At 47.4% G+C, this 13,194-nt stretch overlaps 1 protein-coding gene across 2 annotated transcripts in view; it reads right to left on the bottom strand.

Moving 5' to 3' along the window:
* Positions 1 to 1,336: 1,336 nt before the first annotated feature.
* The window catches only part of NEURL1 (neuralized E3 ubiquitin protein ligase 1), a 96,137-nt gene continuing 84,279 nt past the window's right edge, over positions 1,337 to 13,194 (bottom strand). For both annotated transcript variants that reach the window (XM_075026314.1, XM_075026313.1), the window contains exons 5-6: positions 5,640 to 5,786; positions 1,337 to 4,301 (exon numbers count right to left, since the gene is read on the bottom strand). In XM_075026314.1, the coding sequence (XP_074882415.1) occupies positions 4,060 to 4,301; positions 5,640 to 5,786 (389 nt within the window). In that variant the 3' untranslated portion in view covers positions 1,337 to 4,059. The remainder of the gene's footprint in view (positions 4,302 to 5,639; positions 5,787 to 13,194) is intronic.

The following is a 13,194-nucleotide window of genomic DNA, read 5'->3' as shown; positions in this document are numbered from 1 at the left end:
AATATGTGGCAGTGCTTGGGCTTAGCACATCTGGAAGCGGCTGTCTGGCAGGTCAGCATCCCCAGTTTTAGGAGCAGTCTATGTTGAGCAGCTCTATCCCTTGCTCCTGAGGAGACAGGGAGGCTTCCCATGGCTGGCCTGTGGCCACAGAGGGCTTTCCAGGCCTGCTAAAGGTCCTCCTGTCCCTGGGGAAGGAGTTGGGCACTGCTCTTGGAGTCCTGCACAGGTGTGTGCAGACTTGCCTTGTCCCAACAGCTAAGAGCTCCTCAGGGTTGTGTTGGAGAAAACTGGGTTATAGAAGTGGTTTTGCTTTACCCAGCCTGGAAAGTGTTAAGCCACTGGGGAGATGTTAGAGTGGAATAGCTTCAGCTGGAGAGGCCGAGGACACTTCTTCTGGGATGTCCCTGTCCCTTAGCAGATGGACCACCCACACTGAGGGAGAAGATGCCAACTCAAATATGTCCTGAGATAAGAGACAGTGATCCACCCGGTCTCTCATTTGCTGAATAGCTAAACAAAAAGATGAGGAGGAAATCTCACACAGCTGTGTTGTAGGTGTGCTCCTGAACAGATCGCTGCAGCAGAAGAGCTATTGGGTTTTGGGGGAATTGGCATCACTCTGGAGAATCCAAAGCCCCTTTGGGTCCCTGTGTCCCTTGCTACATGCTGAGGAAGCATCTGCATCTTGCCTCAGCATCTCCCTTGGCCAGACCACGGCTTGTCAGTGAGCCTTGTCAACATGTTGCTCAGTTCAGGGCTGGGATACTCCTGTCAGGTGTTGGACTGTCATATCTCTGCAGAGCTGGGGTGGGGATAGCAGGCTATTTTGTTACTGCTCTGCCTCCTCTGCAGCCACCTTACCTGGCCCCTACCAGGATGAGCAGCATGGTCCTGGGTTTCCTCGCAGCACGTTTTCTCTTTCTTGTGCTGGCGGATGGCTTTTTATGCTGTTACAGGCACTCAGGAGAGATGGTGCAAACAAAGCAATGAGAGTAAAGAAGCTGTGGCTTCTCTCTTGGGAGGGTGTAAAGAGGCTCAGGAGCATGGGGCTTAAGTTTGCAGGAATGTGGTTAGCCCTTTCTTTTACTTTTGTGGCTTCCTTTATTCCTTACATGTGTATGGGGTCCATCAGGGGGCTATTCATTATCCAGCTCTCAACACCCCCTCATCCTCAAGCACTGAAGGAAAGCCTGAGCTCTCTCCACCCAGCTCCCCCCAAGGAAGAGGCACTCATGCCACTGTTGCTCTTACCTCAGCCTCTTGCCACTGCAATGCCCATCATGTTTTGCCGTGCTTGTGGAAGTGGTAAATACTCAGTTGCCCATGCTGCTGCAGGATAGCTAAATTAACTTTATTCACAATCACAGTTATCCAATTTTTTCACAATGAGTTATTCTTCTCTTTAAACAGAACACAAAACATCTTAAAGTAAAGCAATGAAATGCAAATGACACAAGAACACGGAGGTACGTGGGAACCTACACCAAACAAAACAAAAGGTTAGGATTGTTGTTACTGTTACTGCTTTTGCTGGTTGTTTTTTTTTTTTTTCTCCCTGGAGAGACCCTTGCTCTCTTCCTCCCTGTTCACAGCTGGAGGCCAGCTGATGCCAGGAGCAGGACTTAACCCCAATTTTTGAGCTCGGTTGCTGGGGGAGCTTTCAGCTTCTGCTAACTCTTAGAGTTTGGTCCACAGTAAAACAAACACAGTTATATATTAAAACACTCTGAATTTAAAAGGTGAAGAGGGAATTCACACCACTGCACTGGTACCCATGGATGGAATTTCTTGAAAAATAAAATGTACCCCTTGGCTTGCCCTGCATGGAGGGGAACCGGTCCCACTGGTGTGGTGAAGGCTCGGGAGGCTGCTTATTGCACGTTTCCCCACATCCACTATTTTACTGACACCATCCTACCCCTTGGAGTTCTTTGCACTGGAGTTTGTGTAACTACTGAAACAGGCTCCCTGCGTCTGCCGGTCCCGGCTCTGTCCTCAGGCAAGCTGGAGGCTGGCTGCATGCCTGCGGACCAGCCATGCTTCTGGCATGGCTGCTGTGACTTCCCCCAGACTCGTGCCAACCCGGCCTCCTCCCACTCTGCGGTGAGGATGTCTGGGCACAGGAGCCATGATGCTCCGGGGCTTTCAACAGCCAGCCTGGAGTGCAGGGCAGGGCTGGGTTAGGGGTATGCGTGAGAGGTATGCAAAGAAACAACGTAAATCCCTGTAACCAGAATATCAGAGTTCAAGTTAGTACTGCCCACCGGGGCGGGCCGGGGGTAGCCGCAGACCCCCGTGGTAGGCTGCAGTGATGGTGGTGCCTTTAGAGAAAGGCTCTACAATGCGGTCTCCAACTAGTAGCCTCTTTTTTTCATTTCCTCGAGAGGACAGGGCGAGGACATGTTTTCCAGGTGCTCTTGGGAGCAGCCTCTGCAAGTGCTTCTTCACCCACCTGCCGCCTAGGGGGGTACGATAACCCCTGCAGCGAGCGGCTGTGTACATTAAATGCCTTTATCCTTACGCCATGCTGTTCCCCTGCGTCCTATCAGCGGCCATATGCTGGGGTGCAGGAAAAGGCTCGGCAGGAGGGGTGCGACTTCATGGCCTTCCCCAGCCTGGCCTGGTGGGCAACATGGCAGGGTGAATGCCACTGCTGCTGCACTCCAGCCCGATCACCAGGCACCATCTCTACCTCCCGCCCAGCCCTGAAAGGCAGCAGGCTGGAGGGGCAGACCGACAGCTCCTGCTGCTGCGGAGCCACCATGCCTGGGCCCAGGGGCCGGCAGCCCTGGACAGGCCAGGGGCCATGGCGGAGTGGCGGTTGTCATGGCAACCACAGGGGCGGCCATTGCAGGCACCCACCATGGGGACAGCAGGGTTCCCAACTGGGGCTGGAGGGAAGGGGATTTATTTAAATAAACCAAAGCAAACTAAACCCCTCAAGCTATTTTTTTTTTCTTTCCTTTCTTCCTAACATGTAAGGACAGCCACGTCCTGCCGGCGGGCTGGCTGTGAAGGGCTCAGTACCACCTGGCTGGTTTTGTCTTAAAGCACAGTGATAAAGTTACCAGTAAATGAAACCCGCAGACGTGTGGGTTTATACATTCTTCCCCACTGGGGTTGGGGGTTTTGTTTCTTTTTTTTCTTTTATTTTTTCCTCACAAGTGCTGTCTGGATGGTAGGGGGAGGAAAGGTGAGGGAGACGCATCTCCCTCTCCTACAGGCCAGTGGGGGCAGAGATGCTGCTGAATCCCTTGTGCTGCGTGGAGACCACACGCAAATTGGTAACGGTGGGGTTTGAGAGCCGCTCGTCATGCAACGGGATGGCAACAGGAGACGGCTGGATGCCACTGAGGGGGGCAAGGCCAGTGCCACTGTTGGCTGCCAAACTCGCCATGAATGCCTCTGCCAGGGAACAGCGAGGGAGGAGTGGAGGACAGCCACGGGGCCGCTCTTCTGCCTGCGGACGTGGGGCAGGTGTTGCTTTGCAAATCCTGGGTCCTTTTCTGCACTGGCCCTGGCCTTTCCGCTGTGAATGTGCTCACTGCACCTCCCTCGCTGGGTCAAAGCTTGCCTTGCTCTGTCCTTTCTAAGGGGCTTCCCACAGTCAGGCTGGTTGTACATGGAAACATGTTGCTTGTTTCTCCTCTTCTGCTAAGCTGTCCTCTGCACGTGGGGTGTCTCTGGAAGGAGATGTGTAGCACTGAACCTTTTACCACTTGCTGCCCCTGCTAAACGTTGGAGACTCCCCTCCGCTGTGCATGGTGTAGAAAAGGGATGATCGCACCAGCTGGGTTTTTTTGAGATAAAGTTTAAAATCCACAAGGGAGATTAGTCCATCGTAACTTCCCTGACACACTGGAGTTCAGCCCCAGGGCTTGCTTGGAGGGTAGAAGAGCAGCATCTAAGCTCATCTCATCTGTTGTCCATGGAAGAGGAGATCAGGGTGGTGGGTGGTGATGGTTTTTGAATCTCCTGGATGATGAATAGAGGCCAAGACCTCCATGGTTTCACAGCCTCCTCCCCACCTGCCCAGTCCCCACCACAGCATCTGCTGCTCTAAGTGCTGCGGTATGTTTTGATGATATCTTTGATGGCCCGTCTGCAAATGGGGCAGCAAGCGTTGGCCATCTTCTTGAGCTTCAGCCCACACGAATAGCAGAGACACATGTGTCCACAGGAGTAAATGACCGTGTCTACCATGTTCTCGTAGCAGATGGTGCATTCGTCTCCCCAGGGCCCTGAGACAGACGGGGAGATGGGTGACTCAGGCAAGCTGATTGGAGAGTTGGGAGCTGTCCCTGAAACACAAAGAACAGGGTCACCATGCCGCTTAAAACGCTTCCTGACATCCCAGGTAATTTCTGCCCTGAAGCTAGCTACAGAGGGAGGAACCATGCCCTAGCAGAAATGGATGCTCCAGGATCAGAGGGCCTTCCTGTGACCTACTGTCCCACTCGCTGAGCCCTGGTTCACATGCCAAGGCTTAGGACAGCAGAAAAGCAGCAACTACTGGAAGCTGCTGCCCACACAGAGCAAACCAAGAGAAAGCTGTTCCCACGCAGCAGGGACAAAGAGCAGTTTCACGTTTTCAAACTACTGTCTAAACATTAACAAGGGAGGAAAAACCAGGAGGGGCAGATCAAGCCAACTGCTTTGAGAAGGGAGACTGGGTGGCACATGGTGGCAGCAGCTCCCAAGACAAGCAGTGCTTCATCTCTAGGGCTGATCCAGGGATGTGAGACCACAATGTCTAGCTACAGATCACCCCGTGTGGATTCTTCAGGACAGGGGTGGGGGTGGTACCCCCATGGACAGCATCTAGCTCATAGTGGGTCATTGCTTCAAGAGCTGTGATGGGCTGCAGTAATAATGCTCACAGCACATCTGTAATGAGGCCTCATCAATGAAGCCAGATGAGGTACCAAGATAATGAGAAAATTTCTATTTTTTTCCCTCAAAACCCATTAAAAATCTGAATGTTTGCTGTCACCAGTTACTAGACTTGAGACTGGTAGGTACCTTCAGTGAAAAACAACCTTGGTTTGGACAACAATGACAAGGATTTGGTAAGTTGTATATCCCACCATCAATGCCTTGGGATCATGCAGGTGCCTGGGGGTTTTAAAAAATGCTGCGGAACAGCCTATCATTTACTACTGCATGTACATTTATCTAAATATCACTGGAATTTATCGGCATACTAGAAATATCAATACTGCCTTTTTCTGCAGAGCGTACTGAAGGTGTGTGGAGAGGGAAAGGGGGGAATATCCGTAGCTCCAGTCTAAGCTAGCATGCAACATGTCACTGCCACAAAGCTCTCCAGAAGGAGCTGTGCATCACAGGGCCACGCACATAACAGAAACCCTGCTTCCTCCCTTGGGACCGATCATGATGAAAAGGGTTGGAGAAATATTGCTGTTTAGGCATCTAAGCAGCTTCCACGTAAAACAGACTGAAAACAGCCTTTGCAGAGGCTCTCCCTTCCCCCCTCAAGGGAGCTGTCAGGAGACTCTGTTGATCATTGTGGTTTTAGAGTCCTTCTGGGAGACAAGTATGAGACCGTGAAGGGAAGCAGTGCAGGAGCGGGCAGGGGGAGGCAAAGGCAAGGCAGCAGGGGATCCCACCACACTTACCACTGATAGAGCTGCAGAGGGGGCCAGAGCCACATGTAGACAATATGGGGTCAGAGACGCCGCTGCAGAGGACGGTGGGGGAATTGGGTGTCGATGTGGGCGAGCTTGGTGTGGACAGTCCCAGCCGCTCAGCTAATATGGTGGAACCTGCGACAAAAGAAAAGAAACCTACAGTTACTTTTAAAAATTGGGGTGATGACACACTGGGGATATGTGGCAGGGGTGCAGCTCTCAGTGCTTGTCAGGAGTTGTGTCTCATCAGCATAAAATCTAGGGAAGAGATAAAGGAAAAAAAACCTCATATGCCTTTTTAAATGCTAGCAGCTGGCCCTGAAGAGACATTGAGCTCCCACAGCCTCTGAAATTTGCTGGAGCTCCTTTAGCCATCATAACGCTTTGTTTCTGCCCTTAAATGTGTCTCAAGTCATTAAGTGCTGTTACTTTCCTTACGGTTTCATGCTCGTATGCACCCCCAGCACTATATCCAGCGATGGGCTTCTAGCCAGTAGATGGGACAGCCTGCAGTAGGGTGGGCTGGACTCCAGCACAAGAACATATCACCTTGTCAAAGCACTCTTCACTAACCCAGTGCAAAACTGCATCATTCCAGGCTCTCACAAATTCATCAAAGTCACTCAAGGACTTCCTAGAGACAAACACAAGGGTTTGGCAATCAGGAAAACTTAGGTCTGCTCACTGCTCTGCCTCTTTTGTAGGATGGCTTCTGTCAGAGGTGGAGATAAGTCACCAAAATGCATTTGGCTCTGGGATGAACAAGGACACCTCTGCCCCCATTCAGGAATGTTTTCTCCACTCTGTGCATGTCTGGATGTGATGGCTCAAGAGTACAGAGCCCCTTCAAGCCCCTTCTAGGTGTCCCCAGCTCCATTACCTCCTGCTCTCACTGCCCACCATCACCTCTGTGTTAGTGTGCTCTCTGCCAGAAAAGCCAGCTCTGCCCCACAGCCTGCTGGGCATGCTCCCTCCATCTCAGCCTCTTTCTTCTGCTGTTAAAACAAGTATCTTAAAGCCCTTTCCAGAAGGGGAAAAAATGGGAATGCTTAAAACTCTAGCTGCTGCAAAGGTTTTGTAGGGGGAATATAATTGTTAACAATGCAGCCTGGTCTTCAGTAAGACAGTGGTGAGACAGTGGCATACACATGCATGAACCAAGGTATGGTTTCTTGGTGGTAAGAACTAGTTTGCCTGTGGTTTTAAAGTTTCTAGTTCCCCAGCTGAGAAGACAACCAGGGTAACTCCAAATCAGAAATAAAATGCTAAGACTTCTTCATGTTACCATATAAGGAGTCAAGAGACACAGAGGGTTTGGATCTGCAGTGTCCTCGATGAGTCGGAGGCTACTCTCCAGAGAAAAAGCAGCAGTAGGAGGCCAGGAAAACCCTGTGCGCCAGAAAGGTCCTTCAGTTCTATTTGCAGGGAGGCTACCAAGACAAGGAGGACCAAACCTGGGAACCAAGTGCCAACAGTGGATTGTGCAAAAAAAGAAAAAGTACAGCAGCAGCTAATGCCAGATTCTCCTGCCCTTTTTAGTAGAACAAGACCGACCAGTTTAAGTGTAGCACAGGGATGGAGGGGGCGTCATGTATGCATCGAAATCTGTTCTGAGGACTGTGTATGGGAGAAGCAATTAACTTCAGCCTTCAGTCCCTCAGTTTTACCCCTTTTCAAATGAGGAGTGCTTTGCTCCCAGGCACAATCTGAAGTTGAATTAGCCTCTACATTATAAAGGGCTTTGGGGGTCTCACACTTGAGATGCTGTAGAGAGGCACCTCCGTTATCACACAGATGGGAGCTGAGGCTGGAGTTTAGCTCAGTAAATATGCAAAGAGAATGATGCAGCCTCTAATGACAGCCACTAGCAATGGCCCTTCCCCTCCAATCTGACAGATGACCGTAGCAGAAAACTTGCCCTGTGGGTAACACACACTGTAAACAGGCCCAGCAGGGGCACAGATTTCAGCTAGTTCACTGCACACAGAACAAATATGAACACTGAGCAGCTGAACAAGTTTTTCAAGCCTTCCCTCTCCTCCCTGCAGCCTGGAGACATTTCTTCCATTCGGCTGACACACAGCACACTGCATTTCTAACACCAACCCGGTCATTTCATTAAATGCAAAATAAAAGCTACTAGGAGCATTTTTCTTCCTGGACTAATAGAATTTGGAGGTGCCCCAAGTGTCACAGAGTATGAACTGATGAAGCATGATGGCAGCAGTGCAAATGGCCTTGCCGCAGTGTAAGGAGAGCTTGTCAGTGCAGGAGCTGCAATCTTCTCTGGTTGTAGCTGGTCTGAGTCCCAAAATGGCCTTACCCAAGACCCAAGGGCCAGCACACACCTTCCCAATTCCCAATTCTTTCTCCTAACACAAGGCACAGCTCTTGACTTTTCTCCAGCATAAGTATAGAGCTTTGTTTAAAACAAACTGAGTTTCCTACCAGACAAGACACACTTCTCCCTTGGTGACAGAATAATCAACATAAGACACGTTACTCACGCTGTTAATATATTGCTGGATGGTGTGCAGATACCATGACAGCATGGAATGAGATCATGTGCAGGGTGGAATGAGTGTGGCCAGCTTGGCTTAACTAAAACCAGATACATGTGCTCAAGGCCAAACACGCTCATTGTGTGCACAGAGCTCCCACCAAGAGCTAGCTTTCAAACCATGATTTTAAAAAATTAAATAATCCTAAATAAATAAATTTAAACATTCTTCCTCTCTCTAAAGGCCCCAGATAAATTGTTTCTGCTGCTAACTTGTCTCATGCTTGTTCTCAAATATGCTGAACACACTGGAATCACCTTTAAGTGGATTTTGAATCAATTCGTTTGCTGTTTTATCTTTGCAAAGTCCAATTATTACCAAAATCCAATGCAGATTGACTCTTTCTCTGCACTTCTGTCATCGCTCTGGGAGAGATGCATACAAATGAACCTATACATCCACCCACAAAAGGAAAAAGAATATTATATTTTCAGTAGAAGAGAGCATTACCATGGAATGTACAGACAACATGCCAGGAAAGGCTGCTAGTATGCTAAAGGTTTGTAATTCAAAATGGTCTTGCCAAACTGGAAATAGGATCAGAAATAAATGGGATGGTATTCAATACTATCAAATGCAAAATGCAGCACTTAAGCAGAGATAATCAGCTACCCAAACACAGGACAGGGAATTAGTCCATTCAATTAGAAATACAGCTGTCCTACAGAAAAAGGCCTGGGGATTGCTGGAGGTCACCAGCTGATCATAAATCAACAATGCCGTTCTGTTATGAAAAGGTTGCACCAATCCAGGGTCATATGAGGCTGGTTAGGGACTGGAGCAGGAGCCTGGAGGCACTGTGGTATCTTTGTCCCTGGAAATACTCAAAACTTGACTGGACATGGTCTTGTACTAACTTGGAAGTTAGCCCTGCTTTGAGCAGGAGGTTGGATTAGATAATTCCCAGGGGTCCCTTCCGACCTAAAATGTTGTATGATTCTACGATTTTTATATGGCAGCATTTTTCACAGGCTGCTAAAAGGAGAGAAGAAACAATCTGTTCTTCGTGAAACTTCTGGATAAGGCATGAAATCATGGCTTCAGACTCCTAAGGTATTCAGATTAGACATTATGTAGAAAGTGAAGCACTGTAAAGCAATCGGGCTTCCTAGAAAGACTACGGCATCTCTATGATTAGAGCTCTTTGAAGTAGGTAGTCTCTTGGGATACTATCCAGCATTTATGATTTTTATGAGAGTGGTTATCTGTATCCATAATTGCCCTTTTATAGAATGTCCTAACTGTGGCCAAAATACAGCAGCTGTGGCTGTCAGAGATGCTTTTGGCTCTCTATATTTATTGTGGTGAACAGGGTGGTTTCCCAGCACATTGCAATCCACTCTCAGGGGATATTGTCTGAGGCTGTCCCAACTTTTAAGCATCTCTCTTAATGGCAGCTGTCTGGGGAAAGCTGTACCACTGAAGGATTTACGTTGGTAAGAAGGCCAGATACAAAGTCAATACTCCCTAAAAATAAATAAAATTTTCAATTAACTCTCCCCCTTAATTAATTTATAAAAATATTATGTCTACATTTCTTTCTCATAACAATGTGATTATGTTGACCTGCTTATTACCACATAAGCCCTAGAGAGAGAACTGGAAAACAACCACAACAACAAAACCAGGTGGGAAGAGCAATGTGCTGTCTGCATTCTCCTTCTGAATATGCTTATGGGCATTTGCTATGATGCAAGTAAATCCCCAGGGCATCTCTGTGGCCCAGAGCAGGGAGTAGCTGCCACGAATCTGTTCTGCAGCTATTCCCAACCCATTGCTAGCAAGCAGTATATTAATACTCCCAGATTCAAACTACAGCTGAGATGGAGAGAAAAGTAGAGTAATGCCAAAGAGCATGTTGCTTCCTTATTACTGTTGACTTTGGATCACTGAAGGTTGGGAAACTGGCAGGTTAAGGTGTTCATAACACATTTCTTAATCTAGTATGTATTCCTGAGAGAGGTGATAGAGGGGCAGGGGCATTCCTGGGACTTAAATAACGACAACAGGCTGAACTCCATCAGATTGTGAAAAACATCCATCAGCCAGTGAAAGGTGCCCAGTAACTTCTTGGGATTTGATCAGGGCATTCCTCATACTGTCCCAGTATGGGGAGGAGTGTTCATGTTCAAAAGGAGACAAGCAAGACTCAACCCATTTTACTAAATATCTCTCTCTCTGTCTTATCCTTTTCCCTCTCATAATTAAATTCAATATTTTATAGTCCCATTGCACTTTTTCAGATCTTAACCCAAAAGGCCTGCAAGCACAATGTTCCTGTCAGAGCACTGGGACTGTGCTTGTGGAAGTCTTGCAGAAACCAGGCTCCACAGGCTGAAAATGTCTGCTGCTTTGAAGTGGAAATGTGGTACTGCATAGTCTGGAAACTTTGCTTTCAAGGTAGAAAAGAAACAAATGAGCAATACCCAGTGTTTGCTGGCTGCAAACAGGAATGAATATCATGATTTGTGCCCCCAGAATGCTTTCTGGCAATGCCAAACACCACCTCAGGTATCACACTCACCTTCTGTTATTTGCATTACCTGTCTAGGCTCTTAATGACTATTTCACAAGCGTTATAAGAATAATCCATAACCACTCGGTCTGCCCTCCAGAGCTATCCTTTTTTTCCCCTTTGGACCCATCCAAAAACTTTGTTTTTCCTGGCTTATAGCATGCTGTCAGTAAATGACCACTACTGTCCGACTCTCAGTTCACATAGTTTGATTATCTCCACCTTTTTAAATGGGCTTTTCTTACTCATACCCATCTTAAGGACTACACCAGGATCTTAACTAAACATTGTACCTAAAAGACAAAACATGGGAGCCTCCTGCCATAGTTTCTAAGGAAGATAAAGTCTTATGCAACATACTGACTTGCCCATATGCTGACTATCATGTGGAGCACACTGACAGCCCCTTCTTTTAAATAGGACAGCTAATAAAGATCACGTAATCACCAATAGTAATCACAGATTTTCAGTGTTGTTCCATCCATCCACAGGTCCCAGAGCTTCCAGCACACAGTGGAAAAGATTAGAACAGCTGCTGAAATCCGGTTGCAGCCTTCAACTGGCATATTTAAGGATGTTCAAGAGAGCTGTGCACTTCTCAAACATTTTAGTCCAGTGAGCACTGGGCATCTGACAGTCATAGTCATTTAGATGCCTTTCAAAACTCTCAACTTGATTTCCCTTTGTTAGGAGCCAGATTTTTAAGCCTGTCAGCTAAAATAATTCCCCTATCTCAAAAACTGCTCAATATCCATTCTCACATTTAACACTCTCACTGTATCAGGGCCATTGATTTTGTTATCTAAATAGGATCAAGGTTCTTTCAAAAATCTGGCACAATTGTGGGTACTGAGCTCATGTGAACATCTGCATAAGGAGATCTGTCCCATAACACATCAGCTTCTGCAGTGTGAGTGGGCTGTGATGTTACTGGGACAGGATACTAGAGCAACTTAACCCTGTAAGAGTCATATCTTTGCATAATCTAATGTGCTACAGATCTTTGGCTTTATAGTGACCACTAGAATGTGAACACCCTTGATAAATAACCATGTGCAAGACTGGTAGGACTGGGACCTCAATTTTGGATCTTACTTTTTTTTACTGAAAAATCTTTTATATAAGTCTTTTTTTTTTTTCTGCTCATGGATGTAGCATGTGTACAACTTTCCCACTCCATTCATCCACCCATTTCAGAAAAGGGTAGAGATATACTTTTAACTATTAGAGAATGCAGACTGGTGGAATTACACAGCTCTTTTGCATATTACAGGAACAAAAGCCAATATTGAACATGTAGTGGGGAACCTAGAACAGTACACCAAATGTGTATGGACATGCTCGAGTGGGTCCAGAGGAAGGCCACGAAGGTGATCAGGGGGCTGGAGCACCTCCCTTATGAGGACAGGCTGAGAGAGCTGGGGTTGTTCAGCCTGGAGAAGAGAAGGCTCAGGGGAGACACTATTGTGGCCTTCCAGTAATTAAAGGAGGCCTACAGGAAAGATGGAGAGAGACTCTTTAACAGGGAGCGTAGTGATAGGATGAGGCGTGAAGGCTTTAAACTGAAAGAAGGTAGATTTAGGTTAGATATTAGGAAAAAAGTCTTTACTGTGAGGGTGGTGAGGCACTGGAACAGGTTGCCCAGAGAAGTTGTAGCTGGCCCATCCCTGGAAGTATTCAAGGCCAGGTTGGCTGGGGCTTTGAGCAACCTGGTCTAGTGGAAGGTGTCCCTGCCGATGGCAGGGGGGTTGGAACTATGTGATCTTTAAGATCCCTTCCAACCCATACCATTCTGTGATTCTATGATTCTATTCTCTTGACCTTGCAATCTAGCAGCAAGACACACTGTACTGAGAACTCCTGGGTTCTTTCCTCTGTCTTCTACCAGAAAGACAAAGTTTCTGTCTTTGGATGTTCCCCAGGCAGATGTCAGACTAACACCTCTCCCTTGACACTGACACTAGGAACCCTGGTATTCCATGAGTGGCACATCCACCAAAAAGTGGGTCTTAACAAGACAAGCTTTGCAAGAGCTAAATCCTTCCATGTTTTATTTCAGTAAATGGTTTTCACTAATGCAAATGTTCCACCAGATGTAGAGAGAGCTGCAAATACCAAACATGGTTTCAGCAAGATAGTCTCAATGCTAAAATGACAGCCCCCACCCCAGCATGCTCTCTGGTCTGAAGAGCAGCCATATACTTTTCCGCACATTATCACATTTTCTTGCCTCCAGCCAAGGCTGCAGGAGAGTTATTCTGTCCCCCAGGGCCACTCAGGTCTTGCCCAACAATTTTGAATCCATCATGCTAAAACAAAGGAACAAAGCACCTGTTGCTGCCTGGGCACATGGTAGTTAAAGATCAACAATAATGTAAGGGAAGGATATAAGCATATACATCACTTCTGAATGCTATAAAATATATGTATTTACACAGCCATTTATTATGTTCCCACGGTGATGGGA

Source organism: Buteo buteo, chromosome 4 (assembly GCF_964188355.1).
Source record: "Buteo buteo chromosome 4, bButBut1.hap1.1, whole genome shotgun sequence".
In the NCBI taxonomy this organism is placed as follows: domain Eukaryota; kingdom Metazoa; phylum Chordata; class Aves; order Accipitriformes; family Accipitridae; genus Buteo; species Buteo buteo.
The sequence above is the reverse complement of the archived record's forward strand: the minus strand, read 5'-3'. Positions and strand labels throughout refer to the sequence as shown.